This window comes from Anolis carolinensis, chromosome 2 (assembly GCF_035594765.1).
Source record: "Anolis carolinensis isolate JA03-04 chromosome 2, rAnoCar3.1.pri, whole genome shotgun sequence".
Lineage (NCBI taxonomy): Eukaryota > Metazoa > Chordata > Lepidosauria > Squamata > Dactyloidae > Anolis > Anolis carolinensis.
The window spans coordinates 170598357-170622947 of NC_085842.1; the positions used below are offsets into that span (position 1 = coordinate 170598357).

The 24591-nt window shown below is 41.2% G+C and overlaps 1 protein-coding gene and 1 long non-coding RNA gene across 6 annotated transcripts in view; one reads left to right on the plus strand and one right to left on the minus strand.

The window, feature by feature from the left end:
- nckap1l (NCK associated protein 1 like) overlaps nt 1-24591 on the minus strand; it is a 141299-nt gene that overhangs the window by 40713 nt on the left and 75995 nt on the right. For all 5 annotated transcript variants that reach the window (XM_062971071.1, XM_062971068.1, XM_062971070.1 and 2 more), the window contains 11 exons: nt 24420-24565; nt 24044-24176; nt 22881-23000; nt 22168-22304; nt 18619-18750; nt 16646-16864; nt 15081-15211; nt 13959-14056; nt 12746-12839; nt 11467-11549; nt 10731-10811 (listed from right to left, as the gene is read on the minus strand). In XM_062971071.1, coding sequence (XP_062827141.1) covers nt 10731-10811; nt 11467-11549; nt 12746-12839; nt 13959-14056; nt 15081-15211; nt 16646-16864; nt 18619-18750; nt 22168-22304; nt 22881-23000; nt 24044-24176; nt 24420-24565 — 1374 coding nt within the window. The remainder of the gene's footprint in view (nt 1-10730; nt 10812-11466; nt 11550-12745; nt 12840-13958; nt 14057-15080; nt 15212-16645; nt 16865-18618; nt 18751-22167; nt 22305-22880; nt 23001-24043; nt 24177-24419; nt 24566-24591) is intronic.
- The window catches only part of LOC134296358 (uncharacterized), a 35234-nt gene that overhangs the window by 2472 nt on the left and 8171 nt on the right, over nt 1-24591 (plus strand). Inside the window, exon 2 of the long non-coding RNA XR_010003081.1 lies at nt 1858-2086. This is a non-coding gene — a long non-coding RNA (uncharacterized LOC134296358). The remainder of the gene's footprint in view (nt 1-1857; nt 2087-24591) is intronic.

A 24591-nucleotide genomic window follows, 5' to 3' on the forward strand; every position in this document is an offset into this window, starting at 1 on the left:
ATGTGAACCTTTTTGAATTATTGACAGAATGAGACCTGTTCTATTGCCCCAATCAGAATTAAATGTATTTCCCTTAGCGCTATTTCCCTCTTGATGTTGTTTGGAGTTTTTTTAACTGCAGTGATGGAAAATAACTCCTTAGATTATTGTGTGAAAGGACTGCATACCCTTGTTGTGCTACTTGAAGCACCCATTTGTCCATTGTTACGGCTTTCCCCAAATGACCAAAGTGAGGCAATTTTCCTCCTATCAGTATTTCCCTCAAGTCGGTATTGGTGCCTGTCATCCCTGTTAGAGTGATGGCTCCTCTTCTTGCCTACTTTTGACCGTGTGGTCTCAAGTGAAATCTTTCTCTATTCCATTGTTGACTGACATTTCGGAGTCTCTTTGACAAAATGTACTCCTCTAAAGTAGTTTTCTCCCCTAAAGTATCTTCTGTCTAAATCCCCTTTCTGAATTAAAGATATAGCTTGTCCTTTCCTTTCACTAAAACTTTCCCCAAAGCACTCTCCCGTTGGATAGTTGATAATTGTATCAACTTTCTCTTGAAAAAAGTATTCACCAAATTGGCAATAATAAAGTTTTGGTTTTCCCCTGACATTAAGTCTAGTCATGTCCGATTCTGGAGATTGGTGCTCATCTCCATTTCTAAGCCAAAGAACCGGCATTGTCCGTAGATACCTAAGGCCATGTGGCCGGCATGACTGCATGGAGCATTGTTACCTTCCCGTCAGAGCAGTACCTATTGATCTACTCACATTTGCATGCATGTTTTCGAACTGCTAGGTTGACAGAAGTTGGGGCTAATAGTGGGAGCTCAGCCTGCGCCCCGGATTTGAACCGCTGACCTTTCAACTCCAGCCAAAAATATATATCTTTTAGCTTTGGATAGCATAGGGAAGTGTTAACACCCCTGTTGTATTTGTTTTGCTATCTGTGCCCCTCTTCAGAAGATTTCAACTCACTTTCTGTCCCTGTGATAATTGGATTTTGAAAAAATTGGCTTATTGTGGAAACAAGGAGTGGTGCTAAAGCTTCATTGGAGACACCTTTCCCTATGATAACTCTTCCAGGAATGAATTTCCTTTCCTAACGTTAGATTTCTTTCACTTCTCCTTGCCTCACCCCCGTTCTTAACTATGGGTCATTTCTAAATCAGATGTTTGCAACTTGGGGACAACCTGTACACAGAGTTCAAATACAGTGATGAAATGCTTATGAAAATCACTGTTAAAATTACTCTGAGCTTTTGTTCAGCTTCTCCATGTTTTAGCCACAGGGATTTGTAGTCACCTTGGTGGAAACGATGCTACAAATGCTGCAACTTGATATTCTACATCAGCCTCAAACTGAAGTACTTTCTCTAACTTGCGTAATGCTATTTAAACCATTCAAGCACTTACGACTTCTGAACCCACAGAATGGCAGCCCTGACAAACACTGGAAATTGTTACTGATGCTCCCGTGGATTGGGCTGAAGTGTCATGAACTGGATTTATTATTTTTATCTACATTTTTTAAAAATGTATCATCTTTCTGAGGAATGATAGCATTCAAAATAAAAGCTGACCCAGGAGCATCAATCAATGGGGTAGTCAACTGAGTTGCTGCTTGCCTCACTGCCAAGAGAACCTCTGAAGATGCCATACAGCCCAAAAAACTCACAGCAATCCAGTGATTCCAGCCATGAAAGCCTTCAACAATACATTGAGATGCGATTTTCTCAAATGTATTTAATTTTTTAAAAATATTATAGGAACCATAGAGAACTAACTGTTGTTTCCCTTTCTGGCTGAATTAACTCTGTAAACATTTTTGGCATACGTATTTCTATTTTTTGTAACTTTATTTTTACAGCAGTCAGAGGCGGTCCAATCATAAGGCGAAATAGGCATTTGCCTGTGGCGCCATCGTCCCGGGGGCACCATCGTCCTGGGAGGAGGGCACCACTCTCCACCTCCTTCTCTTTCGGGCCTTCCAGCGGCCGCGCTGGGCCTTCCGGCCAGCGTAGACCCACCTTCGCACCACGCAAGCCCACCTTTGGGGCCTTCAGAGATTGTGAGGTCTGTAGGAACTTGGAAGCTAGGTATGTGGGGTTTATATATCTGTAGAAGGTCCAGGGTGGGAGAAAGAACTTTTCTTTGAAGCAGGTGTTAATGTTGTAATTAATCACCTTGATTAGCATTTAATGGCCCTGTGGCTTCAAGGCCTGGCTTCTTCTTGCCTGGGAGAATCTTTTTTTGGGAGTAGTTAGCTGTCCCTGGTTGTTTACTGTCTGGATTTCTTCTGTTTTCAGAGTGTTGTTCTTTATTTATTGTCCTGATTTTAGAGGGTTTTTTTTTAATACTGAGGGCTATCTGGGTTATCTAAGTCCACACTGCCCTATATCCCTGTTCAATGTTTAGTGCTAAATTTGCAAATATAGTAATCCCTACATAACATTACCATGTATTGAACTGCTTTTTCTATTGATTTGTTGTAAAACATGATGTTTTGGTGCTTAATTTTTAAAATCATAATGTAATTTGATGTTTTATAGGCTTTTCCTTTATACTTCCTTATTATCCAACATTTTCGCTTATCCAACGCTTTTATTTTTCAGTGATTGGTTTGGGGGGGGGGGGCGCCAAAATTCTGTTCGCCTACACTTGAAAAATACCTAGGGCCGGCTCTGACAGCAGTCATACTGCTTTCCTTTCTTGTTTCTTTTTTTTTTGAATTCTTACCTTGCTTTGGATCTTCCAGACACAGAATTATAAATACTTATCTAAGCAATCCTTTGAAGTTTTCAGAGTCAAATGACTTACTTTTTTTGATACACTGAAGAATCCTCATCTGAGGGTCCTACATAATTCAAATCCAAATCTCTTGTTTCCATCTCTTGGCTCAACCTCCTGCATGCTCTTCTGACTCTAACTCTGATATGACATTATATTTTTCTAAATTGTTCTTTGCTTTTCTGGTATCTTTATGGAGATATGCTTTGATTCCCCTGTGCCTTTTCTTTCTTTCTCTGAACATTTTGATTAGGTTCCTTAGTCTGTTTTATTAAGTGTGGCTCCTGAGAAACATTCTGACTATTAGACTTTTCATCTGTTCCTCAAAATTCATTTAGTACAAATTGTCATCATTTCTAAAATTATTGTAGTTAAATTAAACTGACAAATCAATTTCATTACATTGATCATGTTATTTGAATCCATTGCAGTTCATATATATGACTAAAGAAACTTCAAATTCCTTGTTCCATTTCTGCATTATTTTTCTATTATTATTACTATTACTATTACTTTTATCATAGAGTATTGTAAGGATTTTGCTGATCTGCATCATTAACCTCTCTTAGTAAGGCTGCAATCTTGTTCCTAAGTATGAAGGTCCATCATAACTGAAATAGAACAATCCGTTTTGGGCTTGATAACAATAGCCAGATAATTAAAACACCTCCTGAGTCTTGGGCATACTGATTGTATTTAAGAAAATATTTTTCCTTGGCATTCACTGATGATTCTCTGGCTGTGCTCTGGCTGCCACTCACAATACACGTTTCAACATGGAAGATTCTAGGCAGAAGGCGTGACTGAGTTTAAATTGTCTAATTTTCTTTACTTCCTCTGGAGAGAGTTAACGTAGCACAACCAAAAAAAATCTTGGTGTCTTGGTTTTGAGGCCTGTTGTTGGCGTCATTTCGTCTCCGATTCAGAAAATTGCATTGGATAGTCTATATTAGCTCTAGCTTCATAGATACAGTTATCATGGTTTTCTATGGGTGAGCAGATGTGACTGTTAGATGCCATGTTCTGCATCTCAACAACTATTGCTGATAGGGGAAAACTGGTATAATTTTTGGAATTGGCAGGTCAAACAGACCCAGAAAAAGAACTAATGTTTGAGCAACCAAAATGTGTGTTGGCCAATGTAATGCTTGTAAATCTATTGCCTTAATTTTCTCCTGATTTTTAATTTTCTTAACATTTTTAATCTTCTTGGAGGTAATTATTTTTGGTCTTGCAACCACAGCTTTTAAACCTGAGCACTATTAAGTGAATCTTCACTCTGCATCACTCTCACTAGATGTTAGAAAAAATTCTTTAGGATTCAATACCCAAATGATAAACCCCACTTGCCTAGTTTCCAAGGAATCTATGGCAGGCATCCTCACAATATATACCTCACAACCTCTGAGGATGCCTGCCATAGATGTGGGTGAAACGTCAGAAGAGAATGCTTCTGGAACATGGCCGTACAGCCCGAAAAACACACAACAACCCTGTGATTCCGGCCATGAAAGCCTTTGACAACACATATTCTATTACTTTTGAGTAAGGAGAAAGGAAAGGGTTATATTCAGATAGTAACAATTTTCAAGGCTCCATTTATAGTCGGTTATAAAACACAACAAAACCATTTGGAGACCATGTATTTTGGAGTCTTAGTCAATAAAAACACACCACAGAAGTTATGTTATGACAAACAGAGACTGGAAGAGGACAGTGGACTACTTCTGGGTAGCCATCCCCAGGCTTCCTATTAGTTCCAATTTCTGGCCCTAGCAAATTGGCCTTTCGTCTCCTCCAATAACTAGAAACCAATGGTTCTTTGACTGTGATCTTGGTTTCCCCACAAGGCCTGTGCCTTGGGTGACTCCTGACAGCATTTGATGTCTTTCCTCATTGTCATTCTGCTCAGAAGATGTGCTGCCTGTCTCTGACAGAAGCCAAATACCACTCTTCTCTGACTGTGGGCAGCAAATCAAGGTTTTCTTTATTTGTCTATAGGGCCTTACCACTAACAATAAGTTTAATTAAGTCAAAAGCAGCAGGGAGGAGTAGGGGGGAGGGACAGATAGAGATTAATTCCATCTAGCCATGGAATTAATTATCCCTATCATTTATATTCTTCATGTGCATCCTTCCCTGCTGCTGTATTGCTTGTCAAGGAAGTTTAGGGGCAGCACTGGAACCAATACTATGGAGCACCACTGCTCCCAGTGGCAGGATCTAGAGCAAGCTGACAATATATCTTCAGCAAAAAAGGAAATTCATGAAGCTACAAATTAAGGCATGCTGGTAGGGCAGCTTGAATAACAACAAGCAAAGCAATAACTCAACGTAATTCCTAGCATAGCAATGGTGCAGAGGGTGGTAGCTTTCTCTCTCTCGCTGTGTTTGACCCAGACCCCATGACCAATAGTAAAAAAGATAAAGGTTTCCCCTGACGTTAAGTCCAGTCATGTATGACTCTGGAGGTTGGTGCTTATCACCATTTCTAAGCCGAAGAGCCGGCGTTGTCCGTAGACACCTCCAAGGTCATGTGGCCGGCATGACTGCATGGAATGCCGTTACCTTCCCACCGGAGCGGTACCTATTGATCTACTCACATTGGCATGTTTTCGAACTGCTAGGTTGGCAGAAGCTGGAGCTAACAGCGGGCGCTCACTCCGCTCCCGGGATTTGAACCTGGGACCTTTCGGTCTGCAAGTTCAGCAGCTCAGTGCTTTAACACACTTTGCCACTGGGGTTCCAATAGTAAACTGTAGGAATTAAAGTCGGAAAACATATTGATGAGGGGTGGAGGAGGTCAAGGTTTCCCCACCCAGCCCTAGTGGTATACCAAATAGCAAAAGCACTCAGGCAGAATGTTTACAAGCCAGCGTCCCTAGAGCAACAATGGTTTCAAAATATTAAGTTAGCTTACCTCCTCTGCCATGACATTTGTAAGTCATAGCACTTCTAATTACTCACATAATAACATGTTCAAATATAGACTAAGACTATGTAAAGAAAAGATTGTTCCTGTTTACTAAGTTTTCCTAAACATAACTTTTTTTATTCCACCATTACATTAATGGATTTTTAAAATTTTGTTTCTGAATTTCTGGTTAGCTTTTAAATGCTACATACAAAATATATACAAAAGAAAAATGGTAACAACACAAGTATGTGTGCATGTGTTCCCAAGACCTTGAATAAATAAATTAATAAATAAATTCAAACCCTCTTCAAACTGAAGCTAGTAGTGTATACTGCAAATTCTACCAATCCTTATAACAATCCTATACTACAGAATGCAAACAAAGTTGCTGGAACTCATAGCATGTGACTTGCAGACATCCCTTTAAACCATGCTTTTCAGTACAGATAGAGAACATGTGCCCCCTTCCCAGGTGTTGCTGGTTTGCAACTTCCATCAGACATAACTAACAAAGCAAACAAAACATTTGATAACTGGCACTGAGAGCGTCATATACTAACGGCGTTTTGAAGGCCATACAGCCCATTTCTATTTTAAGGAATGCAGTTTGGGATTGTGGAGAAAAGAAAAAAAAAGAGGAGACAAACTGCTGAGGTTGATATAAAAATCACAGAGATTCAAGCTACTGTGGTTTCACCTATGTATGAGTCCAATTTAATCAGAAATGAGTACTAAAATACATTACTCCACAAGGAGGAATTATGTTTTATTCAGCTATTCTTGAACAGCGCTGATGCCATATCCCAGGTACTGTTGAACTACAGTTCCCAGAATTCCTCACCATGGGGCCTTGCTGGAAGCTGGGACTTTCTGGGAGCTGAAGTACAATGAGATCTGGTGACCCAGATTTGGTAACTATTGTGTCACATGACAGAGCAAGAAGCAATACGGTCCCCATCAACAATAGCACTGTCAGCATTGTTATGGCAAGAAAGATCTGTTTTGCATGCAGATAGTCCCCTGGTGGTGCAGCAGGTTAAACCGTTGAGCTGCTGAACTTGCTGACTGAAAGGTCGGCGGTTTGAATCTGGGAAACGGGGTGAGCTCCCGCTGTTAGCCCCAGCTTCTGCCAACCTAGCCGTTAAAAACATGCAAATGTGAATAGATCAATAGGTACCCCTCTGGCGGGAAGGTAATGGTGCTTTATCCAGTCATGCTGGCCACATGACCTTGGAGGCGTCTATGGTCAACGCTGGCTCTTTGGCTTAGAAATGGAGATGAGCACCAACCCCCAGAGTCGGACGCGGCTAGACTTAATGCCAGGGAAAAACTTTAGCTTTAAGTAGTTCTAGATTCAGTTTCTGGCATTTCCAATTTAAAAGGATCAAGGACCTGAAACTTTGGAAAGCAAACAAAAAATAAAGGTAATCTGGTGCTACAATCACAAAAGCTTGCTTTACTGAAACTGAATAACTGCTGAAAATACAGTCCTAGCAAAATCGAACAGGAAAGAGAACACTGCTTATCTTTGCAAGAACGTTTTTCATGAATGGGCCCCAAAACAGAGGTTTCCTTACTTAATCCAAAGAATGCAGATGTTCACAATTGTAGGGTATAAAGGATGCACCAGCATAACACACACCAAAACAAAATGTTCAAGAAATTCTCAAAGGTGTGGTGTCATTGTCACCACAGAATCACATGGATGAGGTAAGTCACAGAATGTCAAAAAATAATCAGCACCCTGGGAGATAAGATATGCAGGGGGAAAAGCCACACTGTCACCTTAGCAGCATGGAGAGGAATAAAACAAGACAGACATAGCCTTGCTGTGCTGGTAGCGGAGGCAGCGGGGAAAGCGGGGGGGGGGGGGGGGGGATGTAGAGAGATGAACTTATATTATCTACCCCTCTATTCTGCCTTGGTCAGACCATATCTGGAATAGTGTGTCCAATTTTGAGCACTGCAATTTAAAGGAGACGTTGACAAGCTGGAATGTGTCCAGAGAAGGGTGACTAAAATGATCAAGGGTCTTGAGAACAAACCTTATGAGGAGCGGCTTAAAGAGCAGGGCATGTTTAGCCTGCAGAAGAGAAGGCTGAGAGGAGACATGATAGCCATGTACAAATATGTGAGGGGAAGTCATAGGGAGGAGTGAGCAAGCTTGTTTTCTGCTGCTCTGGAGATTAGGATGCAGAACAACGGCTTCAAACTACAGGAGATTCCACCTGAACATTAGGAAGAACTTCATCGCTGTGGCAGCTGTTCAGCAGTGGAACTCTCTGCCCCGGAGTGTGGTGGAGGTTCCTTCTTTGGCGGTTTTTAAACAGAGGCTGGATGGCCATCTGTTGGGGATACAGTACTTTGAATGCAATGTTCCTGTTTCTTTGAAGGGGGTTGGAATGGATGGTCCACAAAGCCTCTTCCAACTCTATGATTCTATGAGTACATCTGCCCCTCTTTCTTTCCTGACTGTTCCCAACAATTGCTGTGCTGAAGTAACTGTCCAGCCATACAGAGTATGTAAAGAGAAGAATAACACAGCATGTATCTTAAGTCTTTTGCCATTGAAACTAGGTTAAAATCTAGCAGCCAAGGGGCAATGGATTCACCACACTCCTGCGCAAAGCTTCCCCAGCAGTAAAACTCAACATTCTGGAACTCCTTGTACTACTTTAAAAGTCATTGAGTTCTGCAAAAGTTTTGCCTTGAAGCTTAGTCATTACGCATGCATGAGAGCAGCCTACAGATGAAACTGCAGAGGTTCAATGCCATTCACGCAAAGTTTTCATGGTTTTCATGTTAATTAGAAGATCTGCAATGTATTTTTCTTTTTCTTTTTTTTAGGCCTGGGGAAAGTGTGGTATAGTATGTTGTTGAAGGCTTTCATGGCTGGGATCACAGGGTTGTTGTGTGTTTTCCGGACAGTATGGCCATGTTCGAGAAGTATTCTCTCCTGACGTTTCGCCCACATCTATGGCAGGCATCCTCAGAGGTTGTGACAACCTCTAAGGATGCCTGCCATAGATGTGGGCAAAACGTCAGGAGAGAATACTTCTGGAACATGGCCATACTGCCCAGAACACACACAACAACCCTGTGGTATAATAGTTTGAGTGATGCACTCTGAGGTGGTGGCACACTAGAAACCCACTGGGTAACCTGGGAAAGTCACACACTCTCAACTACGGAGGAAAGTTATGGCAAACACCCTCTGAATCAATTTTTCCAAGAAAACACCACAATAAAGTCACAATTTGGAGTGAAGTTACATTACAATAATTAGTAGTAGGGAGGCCCACATAAGAGGTCTTTGGATGCATAACTTATTACAAATTACCCATGTGATGGGACTGGTGCTTTAACTTTCCCACTCCAATGTTTTTTATAAAAAATATTGCTGCATCCTCCCAACATCATGTTAATTACAATAGTAAAATAATGTCCTTTGTTCCCTATGGAAGCCTCTTTTCCAATGCAAACAGAAGGCAAGAAGGTGAACAAAAAAGTATATTCTCCCCATAGTAGGATCCCAGTCTAGATTAGACTCTTCAGAGGCTAGATGGGATTCTCTCGAGGGTACTTTGATTGTGTGTTGTCGCATGGCAGGGAAGTGGTGGACTGGATGGCCTTTGTGGTCTCTTTTAACTCTAATTCTATGATTCTTCACTCATAACCGGTTTTGAGCCATTCAAGCAATTGCTAATAAATGAACAAAATCTGGCTACCAGTATTTAAAATCTCTAAAATCAGGACAGCAAATAAAGAACAACACTCAGAAAACAGAGGAATTCCAGACACAAATCAATCAGGGCCAGCTAACACCTCCCAACAATGGATTCCCCCAGGCAGTAAACAGCCAGACCATGAAACTGAAAAGCTATTAAATGACAATCAAGTTGGCCAGTTGCAACATTCACACCTGAATTGAGACAGGAGTTCTTTCTCGCACTCTGGACATTTCACAGATATATCAAACCCACTTGCCTAGTTTCCAACAGACGTCACAACCTCTGAGGATGCCTGCCATAGATGTGGGCAAAACATCAGGAGAAAATGCTTCTGGAACATGGCCGGGAAAACTCACAGTAATGCAATTGCTAATTCTCTCATATCAACTTTGGCCTGTGATGTCAGTTGCAATATACACACTCATCATAAAAACCCAGAGATGTTCATCGGTGAGGATGTACATGTAAATAAATGTGCATGTGTATGTTTGCAGGCAAATGTATTTCCCTGCATGTGGGCTCATCTTCCTTCAATAATCCGGAGGGAAAAACATCCTCCCACTGATCCCATTTGCACCAAAGGGAGCTTCCCTTGAAATGCAAATAGCACCTGTGGAGAGGCAATTATTATTGCCATCTTGGCAGGTAGTGGAAGATTTGAATTTCTCCCTCCCCACTGGCAAGAGCTGATCAAACTTCCCTGGGGCTACTATTTTCACAACAAAAGTGCAATTAACTGCTCACTCAAAGAAGGGATCCTGCCATTTTAAGGATTTAACAGAAAGGGATCAAAAGTAAAATTGCCATATCATTAATACCTTAAGAACTATAATGCACCCACACATAAGAGTCTGTTTACAATTCTAGTTGGAGTAGAAGTGAAGGAACAGGAGAGGAGGGAGAGGAAGGTGCAGTGGTGATAGAGGAGATCTCAGGTACTGGTAAATGTGAAGGAAAGGACAAACAAAAAGACATTTCATTCTAGCAAAAGTTTACTATGTTTGGGAATTTTTAATTTATGAGAAAATAGCCAGCAAAGGGGAATCATAAAAAGGCATATAAAATGATGCAGAGAAAGGACACAGATATTTTCCCTTGCTTTCATACTAATAGAAGCAGGAATAAATAAAAGTGAACAGTGGAAAATTTGGGACTAACAAAAGGCAGTTCTTCACATAATTAAACAATGAAATTAGCTATCACCAGCTGCCAATTTGGACAGCATTGAAAGGGGTTTATATCTAGGGTGAATCAATATTGTAGAATGAATGCATGGTTCAATGCTATGGAATAATGGGAATATACCTTTATATCCATGTCTGGGTTGACAAATTCCTTTAGGCACTCAATGGGTTCCATTAGGAAAGGGCAATGATTGGTGAAGACCTGTGAGAGTAAGCATGAAAGAAGTAATAAAATGAAATGGAAGAGTGGCGATTCTCCTTATTAGCTGCAATGATACATGGCCCATCCTTTCACAGAGTGTGGAACTCCAAAGTTTGTTGAACGGCAACAGCTGATGGGAACTGCAGTCCAGAAACATTTGGTGGCTCACAAATTGCCCATCTCTGGTCTGCTGGTATACCTGAACCTGACAAAGTTAATTTTTCTTCATCTATTCGGCTTTTAAAACTAAAGGATTCAAACAATGGAGTCTGGTAGTATGATATGTTAGTCCAATGGCAAAAGAAGAGCAGATAGACTCTAAGGCTGAGTACTGATAATGTGTTCTTCATGAAATACTAAAACTTTTATATTCCTAGGATATTTTGTAGAACCACAGACCCGAAAGTCTATTATGGTAGTTCAGATCCTAGCTTTTGCAAAGTACCTAAGGAAGAGACTAACAATTTGCAACCCACCTATTGTTGGACTGCATCTCCCATCAGCCCTGGTAATGGTGCAGGATGATAGAAGCCTCAGTTTAATAATATCTGGAGGGCCACAAGTTTTCCACAATTGCCAAAGGAAGGAAAGATATGCATTTGCTCCAAGAGCTCTGGTTGCACATAAATTCACACAGATACGCTAAAATATTCACCTCTCGTAGGCCCTCCTGAGCCATGGACCTGAAGCACAAAATCTCCCCGATAATGGTCATCCTCTTCAGCACATTTTCTACAGCTGGGAAGAAAACATGGCAATGGTGATGAGTACAATCTTTTATTTTCTAGATGTACAAACGTGTGGGGTTCACTGCTACCCAAGCAAAGCATAGCTGGACCTATCTCAGTCAGCAACTCTATGCAGAAAGTGCAATACACTGGCATCATTTGGTTATTTGGGAACAGCAAGAGCAGGAATCCTTGTATTGCTGCTCTTTTTGTAAAGTCAACTGAATATTTCATATTGAAACACAAACCTATATTCCTGAAGTCTTTTGCCCTCTATGCTTCATAGTCTGACACCCTTGATGCCATGCTGACTAAAGGATGACAAAAGTTGTAGTCCAACACAGTTTGAAGGCATTAAGTTAGAAGCTAACGTCTAGTAACATTGCTGCTCAGAAACAGCTACATTATTTTCAACTATTCTATACACATACACATACACATACACACAAGCCTATATACCTGGTGTTGTCCAGATGTCAAAGGGGCTGCTGTGCACTAGAGCTTTCATCCCTTTCTTCTCTTTCCTTTCTCTCCCCTTCCCCTCATACCTTTTCCTCTTTTCTTTCTTTTCCTTCCTTCCTTCCATTTTTTCTTCCTCCCCTTCCTCTTTCTCCTTTCCTTTTTTTCCTTTCTTTCTTTGCTCCTGTCCCTTCCCCTTTCTCCAGCTCTGAGAGCTTATCTCACAACATCTCCATGTCACCTTTCTTTCCTAGTGACATCACAGTGCACTTGTTCAAGAGTTCATAAAAAATAAAAACACCTAATTATAATCAAATTACCTAGGATACTTAAATTACATAAAGTTATGCCTCTGAAAATGGCAAAAAGTAATGCTGCATTATAGTCTATATTCTGCATTATAAATACAAAAATGCTAAAATATCATAGGCAATAAAAACAGCAGTAGACAATTAACCACTATCATTAGTACCAAACGGTTATACAAATAGACACAGGTTGAACATGGCAGTTCTCTTATGAAAATTAGTTTCCATATTTTCAGAGCCATCACTGTTAAGGCTTATCATATGTATTAGCCCTACAAATCACACCATCCTATGCTTTCCTAACTGATCAGGCTGGTTCAGATACAGATAGCAAACAGCAAAAACAACCCTGAATTCTTCATCCCCATTCAGCCATACCAATGTTTTTTTGAAGGAAGGACTAGAATGGGGCTATGCAAAATCTGTACCTAGAACTTACATGTTAGGCGTGGCAAAAGTGCTGCCATCTGCTCTGGCTGATAGAAATTTGACCGGATTTGAACAAGTGCATCCATATTTTCAGTGACCAATTTCTAGAGGGAAGGAAAAATCAAATTATACCATATGAAAATTCTGAAAAGAATAAATACAGATCATCAATGACTTGACAGGAGGAAACCATGTCAGTCCCAACATTGAGTGCATGAGGTTTGGGAACCTGGGATTCAGAAATACGGTAAGTGTTCCCAGAAGATGGTAAAAAGCATAGAAGTTCATTCAGGTGGGCAACCACAGAACAAGTAGCAGCCTGGCCATGGAGACACTGGACAGTTGTGAATTCTTAGCAGTCAGTGTGGGAGAAGAGTAGCTTGATGCAACCAGTTTTGAACTTCCAAATGTTCCCCAGTCAACAGAAGAAGTTGTTAACTGGGAAATCTGTATAGGTGTAAGTAAGGGTGAACACTCGGCATGCACTGGATTGCATGTGGCCCTTGGCCTGTTCTTATGTGGTCCTCGGCCTCATTTCTAAAGCTTTCTGCAAATGATCAGTTCAAACCTCTAGTTAGGGCTCACGATATTCTCCCTAAGCCACGATTTCTGGGAGTTGAAGGCCCAAAACATTTGGGGACCACAGGTTGAGAACCACTGCCCTAAGGGAACATAGGCCTCTACAGAAGAAGTCTCCTCCCTCCATCGCTTGATGGAAAGATTCACTCACCACAAGAAGCAAAAAGGTGTAAATGATTGGGGGAACTACTACGAGAAAATAGTAGCGAGAGGAAAAACAATGCTCTGATTTGAAGCTCAGGCACTGAAATCAAAGGTGCATCAAAGGTGCATGGTTCATACCCACTCCCTCCCTGCTTCCTGGATCAACTGTTTGATTCATCAAAGACAGAAGGTCTTAAAGAATTCCATTGATAGGTGTATGACCCTGATACCACCACAATGCACACCAGGATAGCAGTCCCATCAAAGATTGCCACTGTGTGAGTGAATGTGTCAAGTGTAGCCTATACGGAACTTGTGGGGGGAAGCTAAAATACCGTCCAAAGCAAATTGCTTGGTTCTGCTAATATGTGTGAGCGGATCCCCCAGGAAACCTCAGCGAATGTCTTTTACTTAGATACTCTGCTGCTGTTAGTACTTCTATACTTGTGCCCAAGTAATTGAAAGCCAGTGAGGTACAGCATGAATTCCTAAATTCAGACCTTTAGCTCCACCATCTGTGAGGTGACATGCCACATGAGGTTATCACTTAAGAACTTCATTCCATAGGGACCAAGGAGCTGTGATAATGCTCGCATCTCTGTGCAGGAAATAAAAAAGTATCCGCTTAGTCTTTGTTAAAACACAACATTATTAATTGCACACTACTGCTGCTCATATCCTGGTCAATCTTTAGTGACTTTTCCTTGTGGATTCCTCTTTTGTTCACTGATAGTCAACCAGTCAAAGTGAAAAGTGAGCGTATCTCAGCTTTTTTCATTCTGTAAGGCACTCTCAAACTGTTGTTCTTGTTACTTGGTTAGCAGGAAAACGGTTGTAAAGCCCCCAGCAATTTCCAATTATCACTACCAAGACCATGTGAGGAAAAGAGCAGTAACTCTTCTATTGTTAAATCCAGCTTCATGACATGCTAAACCAGTGGTTCTCAACTTGTGGGTCCCTAGATGTTTTGGCCTTCAACTCCCAGAAATCCTAACAGCTGGTAAACTGGCTGGGATTTCTGGGAGTTGTAGGCCAAAACACCTGGGGACCCACAGGTTGAGAACCACTGTGCTATACCCTGTAACTAAGACTCTAGATATGTGTTTACCTCATCTATCCTAATCTGTTTTCCTTTTATGTTGTGTCTCTTGGATGTAAACCTAAGGTCAGAATCTGTCTTATATTTAATCTTTTAAAAGAGGTGGGAAAGAAAACAGGAAAACAGAGAAACCTTCAGTTTCTGTATGGTTGCCAGCAACTCCTTCAGAATTAATCAAACTCCAATTTTAAACAATTTGGAGTTGATCACAAAATGTTCAGAAAAGGTTGCCCTCTACTCCACCCGAATTCCCAAGTTTTTGCTCCTATCTTTCCTTGCTTATTTCTCTCTCAATTTGGTGTGGGCTTCATCTTTAGGCTTATACTTATCAGCTAGAATTAGACTAAACTAATTCAAGCTTGCTAATGTACTCCACAACTTCAGCAAAGCAACAAGGTCCAAGGTCATTTTGGAGAAATGCCCACTATTGCTTCAGTCCTTGACAACAGGTATTAAATTCACATCAAATATAGTTCTGCAACTCAGTTGTGGGTGTTCCAAGACTAGATATATGGATAGCTACCTGAGACATCAGAAAATTCTTCAGCACTGAAAGTTTGCTCTCCTTCCTTGGGTATGCTGACAAAGGATTTCATTGCTGGTGAAAAGACAATAGAGCCCATGCTTGCTTGGCGCAAAAGTGACTCCAAGTACCTAGGAAGAGAATATCTGTCAGTCTATGCACAACCAACTGCTACCTTCCCATTCTTGACAAGGCAGCTGATTAGGTGGAATGAAATGGGGAAAAGGAGTCATATTAAGAAGAAAACTTCTTTGAAGGGTACCAGCACAGAGTAATGACATTTGAGATCACCCCATTCCTCACTGGTGCCACTTATTTTGAAAAGAGAGACATTAAAAGAATAGGTAGTAGGCTGAATCAAACATTAGGTTCATACCATAATTCTATAGCTATGATTGCAACTGCTCAATGGTTAGGAAAATGCTTTCTACATAAAAGTCAGAGGTACTCTTTGTGACTATTTCATCAAATATACTAGCACTAAGGGTACAGCTACACCATAGCATTAATACAGTTTGACACCACTTTAACTGCTATGGCTCAATGCTGTGGTATCATAGGAGTTACAGTGTAGTGAAACACCAGCACACTTTTGCAGAGAAAGCTAAACATTGTGTTGTCAAAGGCTTTCATGGCCGGAATCACCGGGTTGCTGTGTTTTCCAGGCTGTATGGCCATGTTCCAGAAGCATTCTCTCCTGATGTTTTCCCCGCATCTATGGCAGGCATCCTCAGAGGTTGTGAGGTCTCAGGATGCCTGCCACAGATGTGGGCGAAACATCAGGAGATAATGCTTCTGGAACATGGCCATACAGCCAGGAAAACTCACAGCAATCCAGAGCTAAGTATTGTAAAACTACGAGGGCTATCCAGAAAGTAGATTACGTTTTGGAATTAAAAATGAACAAAGTATAGGAGAAAACATTTACCATATGCAGTTGAAAGTCACACCCAAATACCACTTCTCAACATAGTCGTCATTCAAATCTAGGCACTTATCATAGCGATGAATGAGCTTTGCAACTCCTTCCCCACTAAACTCTGCCGCTTGCGTCCTCAACCAGCCGGTCACCCCTTCCCACAGCTGCGCATTGTCACCAAAACGCTGCGTTGCCAGCCATGCCCCCATTGTTGGAAACAAGTGGTTGAGGACGCAAGTGGCAGAGTTTTGTGGGGAAGGAGTTGCCAAGCTCATTCATCGCTATGAAAAGTGCCTAGATTTGAATGGCGACTATGTTGAGAAGTGGTATTTGGGTGTGGCTTTCAACTGCATATGGTAAATGTTTTCTCCTATACTTTGTTCATTTTTAATTCCAAAACGTAATCTACTTTCTGGATAACCCTCATACAACTTCCATGATTCCGGTGTGTTGAGCCACAGCAATTAAAGTGGTATCAAACTGCATTAATTCTCCAGCCTAGATGTACCCCAGTCTTGGTATTTAAAGCAAATGCTAAGTATGAGGCCATAGGGCCTTGGGACAAATTATAAGCTGCTTACCAGGACAGTGTAGAACCCACAACAACCCCTTCATTTACACAAATCATCATGCTTCCACCACCTACCAGTTGGTGTAGAGAGTGGTGAGGGTCTGCTCGCCATTTGCATCCAGTGGCTGAGTTTGCTGCAGAAGCACACTGCGGAGGAGGCGCCCAGTATCCAGTGCCACACGATGCATCAATGACACCAGGAAAGTAGCATAGGCCTGAACACCAGTCAATACCTCCGAGGGGCGGGATAACTCTGGAGAATTTGGGGTTGGCTTTGCCAGCAGCACCAAGGACCTGGGGGTGGTAAGAGGAAAAGTAAATTATATTTCAGCCAACAGAGAAGGAGAGAGAATGCACACCCGGACTTGTTCAATTAACAGCATGACATCCACCAATCTCAAAGCAAATCTCTCCAATATAGAGTTAAGTCAAAGTGTATTCTTAATGGTCAGACAATATTCAAGATCCAGAAAAAGAAAACATAGCCAACTGTACATTGAAAAATATGCACAAATTCAATATCTGCTATCTGTCACTCAGCTAATAAGCCTGCACAATGTTTTGAGAGAATATTCAAATGCTTAGTACTTTTATATTATCTGGTAAATTCAATTTTTGGGGGGATGCAAGTTACAGTGAGCCTGTAGTATCCACTTAGGTTTGGTTCCTGGACCCTCATGAATACCAAAATCCATAGATGTTCAAGTCCCATTATACACAAGGGCATAACAAAATGGTGCCCCTGATATAAAATAAAATGGCAAAAATCAATGTTTGCTTTGGGGATCTTTTGTAACATTTTCAAATGGTGGATACTTGAATTTGTGGGTGAGGAAATGGAGGATACAGCAAGTTGACTGCATTTTTATTGATATAAGTATACTTTGATTTCTTTTCTCCAAAACCATTCAAAATATTTTCATAATAGATACATAATTCTAAACAAACAAAAGTACTTCAAAGTACTGAAACATTTCCTTTGTAGTTCAGTTAATAGGAAGATAGTAACCAATATGTGACTACTCTCTTTTCTCACATGTTATAGCAAAAGCCAGATGCTGAATCCTATCAGTCCAATGCAGAAGACTTTGGTTTCAAAGCAAAGATGACTTTTGCTAATTAAATAACTATTTTTAAAGTGTTACAAGTAGATCTGCAGATGTGATTGTCAGCATGAAAGCAGTGAACAAAGAGCCAGATGTTGCAGATGACAACAAGTTGAGGCAGCTGCATTTCATTTTAAATGAAGAAAGACTGGGATGCACCTATCTAACAAAAGTAGGGTCTTATTCCTCCCTTTCCCCCACTCATTAACAAGCACAAGGCAAAAGATGTAGCACAGGTAACAGCCATGCTAGCTAGGAAATATGGGATTTGTAGTCCAGTAAAATGGGAAGCAACAAGAAAAAATGAAGAACAAGTTGCATATTTGTGAGTGTGGGACTTTCTGTAGTCATCTGTGACCCCCAAGAAATGGAGGCAAAGCCCATTTGTGCATGTCAAAGAGATGTTTGAGGCATCTACACTGCAAAACTAATGGAGTTTGGCACCACATTAACTGCCATGGTCCAATACGATGGAATCATGGGAGTTGAACTTGTACAATTACAGCTCTCACTATTCCATGGCATTAGTGGTGTCAGACTGCATTATTCCTGCACTGTAGATGAATAAAAACAGGTTCTTTACCTGGACATGTGGTTCTTTGAACCCACAAAAATTGAGACCCCAGTATATCTGAGTTGCAGAGACCACAAAGAAGCCCAAGATACAAGTGGATAGAACAAATGTAGAAAGTCACAGCTTTGAATCTGCAGGACCTGAGTAGGACTGCTTATGGCAAGGTGTCTTGGAAGTCTCTCATTCAGAAGCTGAAGCTGGCTTGATGGCTATTATTACAACAACAGTGCAATATGTGAAAGACGTGAGCAAACCCAGTGTAGTTCATGAGTGCCATATAGTTTTGTCCCACCATTATGGCTTCTGTCTGGAATGGACTTGCTTTCAGAGCGACTTCATCATTCCCTGTTCTGTTCTCCCTTCTGTACCTGCTGAGGCGAGTCTCCAGTTGGCTGCTAAGGTACTCTGCTGGAGTCACTGTATGCTCAAAGACCACAAAGCTGGTGACTTGATTGAGGCTCCAGCAAAGCTCAGTCAATGTGATATGTAGCTTGTCCAAACTAGGGAAAGAAAAAAGAAGCAAGGGGTGGTGGGTTAGAATCACTGATGGTGAATATGAAGGAGGAACTAAATCAGTGGTTCCCAACCTTTAGTCTCCAGGGGTTTTGGACTTCAGCTCCCACAACTCCTAACAGCTGGTAAGCTGGTTGGGACTTCAGGGAGTTGAAGTCCAAAACATCTGGAGGACCAAAGGTTGGGAACTGCTGAACAAAGGGAGACATTTCTGTCAGATAGGAACATGGTGAGCAACTGTCCAATCCCTAAGCATGGGAAAGAAGGATAAAGGATACTCTGTCTTCAATGCAAAGGCCCCAGCTGTTGCTCCTCTGAACATATACATTTACACTAGTTTCTTTTAATTGTATCAAAGACTAGCTATCCAAATAGTGTTGAGGAAGTGCTGTAAAGATGTTGATTTTTTTAATGACACTGTAATAATAACATGTATCTGTGTCTCAATTTGTTTACAATTTTAGCTCACCACATTCCAAATTTTCAGTTGCAGGACATATCACATGCAACAGTATCACCAAGGAAGCTGGCACCTACTGTTGCTGCTCTGCGCCTACTTAATATCAGGTTCTCCCATTCTTCCTTGGGAAGCCTTCTCCTAAGGCATTGTTTCTTAAACTGTGGGTCCTAACCCCAAATAGGGTCCTCTTAGTTATGAAAAATTTGGTAAACACTAAACAGTCAAAGATTTCTGAACATCACCTGATGGCTGTTTCAGACAATTACATGAATCTGTTGTACACTGTTTACAGTGGATTCTGCAGAGGATGCTTCAGCTATACTTCAGATAAAGGGAAATAATATATTTTTTATTTATTTAATTTATATACCGTTCTTTTCCCCCAGGGGGACCCAGAGCGGTCTTACATAATGGCAAGATTACTGCCACATATAATACAAAATATAGTAAAAACCAACAATCGTAAAAACACACTTAAAAACCAATATCATATCCAATTAAAACAGTAAAACACTGTGTGACCGTTACAACAGGGCCAGTAGCATTGGGCCAAAAGTCAGAGCCAGTCTGTATTCAACTTCAATAAGTTTGTTTAGCAAGCCTTGCAAAATGCTGGTTATCAGGAAATGCTTGATTTTTATATCTATTTTATATACTGCACACCGGGAGTCACTTAAAAATTTCTCGGGTCAAAAGGAGTCCTGAATGGAAATGTTTAGAAACCCCTGTCCTAAGGAATGGCAGAGAATAATGCTGGATAACTCTCTGCAGCAATAGGCAACATGTGCAATGATGATGAATGCTGGAGGACGCAGCAACAACATCTGAACAGTTGTGCTATTTTGACCTCTGCCATTAGGAAACTTGTCATGTATTCTTTACCATTAATCTCAAAGCTATTTGTAATTTTCCTCCTAAAGAAGTACACACACACACACACAAAACTTCAGACTTGACCTTTTCAGTTCTTTTCAAAAGTACCTGCTATGGTAAAGGTAAAGGTAAAGCTAAAGGTTTTTCCTTGACGTTAAGTCTAGTCGTGTCTGACTGGGGGTTGGTGTTCATCTCCATTTCTAAGTTGAAGAGGCGGTGTTGCCCACAGACACCTCCAAAGTCATGTGGCCAGCATGACTGCATGAAGCGCCGTTACCTTCTCACCAAAGCAATAACTATTGATCTACTCACATTTGAATGTTTTTGAACTGCTAGGTTGGCAGAAGCTGGGGCTAACAGCGGGAGCTCACCCCGCTCCCCAGATTAGAACCGCTGACCTTTCAGTCAGTAAGTTCAGCAGCCCAGTGATTTAATCCACTGCACTACCAGGAGCTCCACTTGCTGTGGTACTGTATATAATTTTCAGCGCAAATACATTGCATGTAACATGGGGGGCATATACCCATATTAGCTTTAAACATACTTACCTGCTGTTGTGACTGCGCCTTCGGGGATTATGGTTGATGGTGATGGAATTCGGAGAGGAAGAAAAAACCCTCGTGATGAGGGTTCACTGGAGGAGTTGCGCAGGAAGCGACTTAGAGAGCTATATGGGGAATCTTCTGAGGAAGATTCAGATGGGGAGATGGATGCTGAGGAACAGGTGGTGGCTGGGGAAGCGGGCACTGAATGGGCACAGCCACCGGCGATGTCTGACGATTTGGGGCTTATGGATACTTCTGAACCTGGGGTTTCTGCAGGAGCTGATCCCAATTGGGATGCTTGGAGAAGGGAGGATGGTTCTTTAAGTGTTCATGGGGCTAAGTGTGGGCAGGATGATTGGGACTCCGACGAATTGCTAGGTACTCCAGCGTGGCTCGTTTTTGAGTTATTATTGTCCAATCTACTCTCGAAACACTGAAAAGTGAAGTGTTTCAAGGATATTTCCTGTGTTTATGTTATTTTTTGGCTTATCTTCGGAATAAACTTTGTTTTGTATGTTAACTGGCGTCTGACTCTTGACACCTGCTACTTCTAGAGGCACCATCATCGATATTTATGCCTTGAACTCATATGCCACTATGATTAAGCGTCAAAAAAGGTAACATGCAGAAGACCTGTGACTGGTTCTTGTGACTTTTGCAACATCAAAATCCTCCAAAACAGACCATTTTGATTAGGGGGCTTTAGTTTAACCCTTTCCCTTCCTTACATTGTTTTTCCTGAAATCTTCTGTCCTCTATAGCTTCTATTAGCTCTGCACGTGTGAAAAGGGAGGGCATACCTGTATTCTGCATGTCTCTTTTTCTCTTGTTAGACTAAGAGCATATTTGGGGGAACAATTTCAGTCAATGAAGCACAGGAGGTTTAAACATTTTTTCATTCAGCCCAGTGCTCAAGATAAAACTAGAGTCCCCAATTGCTGCTTTTAAGTTTAAAAAAATAAATACACCAAGAGAGGATTAGGAAATATGATAAAGAATCACCCACACATTGAATATTGGGGACCCTTACTGATAGACACAAAATTGCAATGGAGATACGTATATTATAACAAAGAAACCAGCAGATACTCCTTCTATAATTTTGTATTTTAAAATAGAATTGTAGGATGCTGTATCCTCCAATTGTCCCAGTCTGGCAGGGTTCAGTTAGGGTTGTTGTTCCAGTTTCTCAATTGCTTTTAAAATGTTATTTCCTCCTGCTTTCCCCCCTGTATTCTGGCTTACTTTAACTGCTACAAACTGAGTGCAAATTATAAAGTAGTTAACTTAGCAGAAGGGAGAAGAGAGAGAAAGGAGCCCTTCTACATAGGTTCCAAAAATCCACTGTTTCTCTTCTTAAAACAGTATTTTTGTGTGCTAATTATTGCTAATGACTTTTTCCCAGCCACACTCTGATGTTGATCAGCCACAGATATTCTGGTTTTCATCTGTGAATGCTGGAGGGATTCAACAGTTTTCAGAAAAATGTCAGCAGAAGAATCTAGCCAGCTCTGTTGCTGTCTTACTTGGTGGCCAAGCTACGATCTTTTCGGTGGCTCTCTGCACCAGGTTTATCCCTCTCTGGTTCTCCCTTCTTGGCTACTTTCTGGGCTCTTTTGTTCCGTGCCTTGCTGATGGTGGCAGCACAGTACTTAGGCAATAGCTGGGTAGGATACAAAAAGGACAAGGGTATTTATTATTTTTGTGTTAAGATGGATCATGTCACAAAGCATAATAAGAGCAAGATGGTGCATGGTGTGTGTTTGTGTAGATATATGTATATGTGTGTGTATACACACACACACACACAAACAAACACAAACACATATACCGGTATAATAATTCCAAGGATTGCTTTAACAACTAGATACTAAAACTAGGATGCTTTCTGGGCTGTTTTGTTTTCGGCTTTGTTAACAGTGGCAGCATTGTGCAATGAAATCAGTCCAACCATGTACAAAATCCAGTTGACTTTCTTCACCCCCCCCTTCAAATTCCCACTAGGTTTAAGGGAGGTTTAAGATGCCCACCCCACCCTATATATCTATGCTTATTCTAATATGGATCAGGTTCCTATGCACCAACTTGCAGGTAAAAGAAAACTGGGTTTAGATACTTGCTATACCTTTAGCCACTATAACAGTAACCAAGCTAGCTGGGGGATTATGTGAACTATACTCCCAAAGTGTTGTTTTATCAGGATCTACTCCTGACAACCAGAAAGAAATTGGCTTCTCACCTTCTCAGTCAGGTTATACTGCTCAGCACAAATATCCAGGATGCAAATACAAGTCTGTTTGGCTATCTCTTCCAGAAAGCTGTTGCACAGGCTCAAGGCACAGGTCCGTAGATGAGGACCCTGGAGTAAGGAAAGAAAGAAAAATTCACATTCCCAGGGAAACTCTCATTGTGTCCCGTCCTTGTTACTTGCCTCTGGCCTCAGATAACTTTGATAAGTAGTGTTCAATGTTCTAGGGTCCTGCCATACAGCCATATAACTCAGAATATCAAGGCAGAAAATCCCCCAATATCTGCTTTGAACTGGGTCATCTGAGTCCACACTGCCATATATTCCAGTTCAAAGCAGAAAACGTGGGGTTTTATTCAGCTGTGTGGAAGGGGCTCTAATTGAGTGTTACAAAGCAATGATGGACCTGGACCAAACTTGGCACAAATACCCATCATGGCCAAGTTAAAATATTGGAGAGGTTGCAGGGGTTGACAAAGGATTGTGGGAGTTGTAGTCCCTTAAATCTAGAGAGCCATGTAAATCCCACCAACAATGGATTTGGACCAAACTTGGCACACATTACCCCAACAAAAAGGCTGACCCATCTGACTCTTGACTTCCACCCACCCAGATCTAGGGATGGTTCAAGACTGGACAAATCTGGGACTGATGGGGATTGCACCCTACTAGATCTGAAGGTAATAGGAATTGCAGCTGGTCAAATCTGGACCTGATGAGAGTTGCAACCTGTCCAAATCTTAGGCTGATAGGATTTTCACCCCATCAGCTGTGCAATTTTATAAAGGGTTCCATTATACAGTAATGCATTTTCCAACTGAACTATTCATAAAATCCAAAACTAAGCAATGCCTTTTTCTAATAAATTGCATTACAAAATACCTAACCTGGGCAACATTGGATACATAATAAAAGCTAGTTAAATATAAATGCTAAGAAGTGGCATGCATAGAGCTTTTAAAAGTTCTTAACAGTTAGAGTACTCCGTTCTTAACTATTAGGGTAAGCAAAATATCTGTGAACACCAAGGTCGCCTATACCTGTTCCACAAGTGATGGCAGAAAAGTTCAACAATTTCAATTGTTGGGGAGATATTGCTGTTCTTTCTGGCTGTAGACTTTTCCTCCCTGTATGACAGTCAAATTCATACATACCTCCTCAGGGCACAAAGGATGGGTAGCATGGCAGAAGTCAGTACACAAATATGGGTAAGCAATGGCATAGCGCAGCATGGATGGTTCCTCCATGGTGGATGCAAAGAGCTTCTCCAAGAAGCGCACATAAAAGCTGCCAAATGAATGAAGATATCAGGAATATCAGCCAATAACAGCAAAGTCAGAAACCACAGTAACTGAGAGCAACCTACTGCAAATATATGCTCATGCGTACATACGTATGCCCGTATGTACGTATGAAGGAACTCAAGAGTCAGTTCCCAGAGTCATAATGCTTTCAGTAAACCATTTTTAACTATAATTTTAAGAGATATTGTACCAGTTCTCAACTACAGTATCTCTCCTAAGAACATACCAAAATATGGAAAGGTCTGAAGTCTCCACCATCAGTTCCTCCACAGAGTCCAGCATCTTTGTGTGAAAGATAATAAGGTTCATCACCTTAGCAATGTCGTGATTTTCTCTTAACTGCAGCGGGGCCTTTGTGACACTGGTGTATGCCTAGTAGGGAAAAGAGCTTGATATGT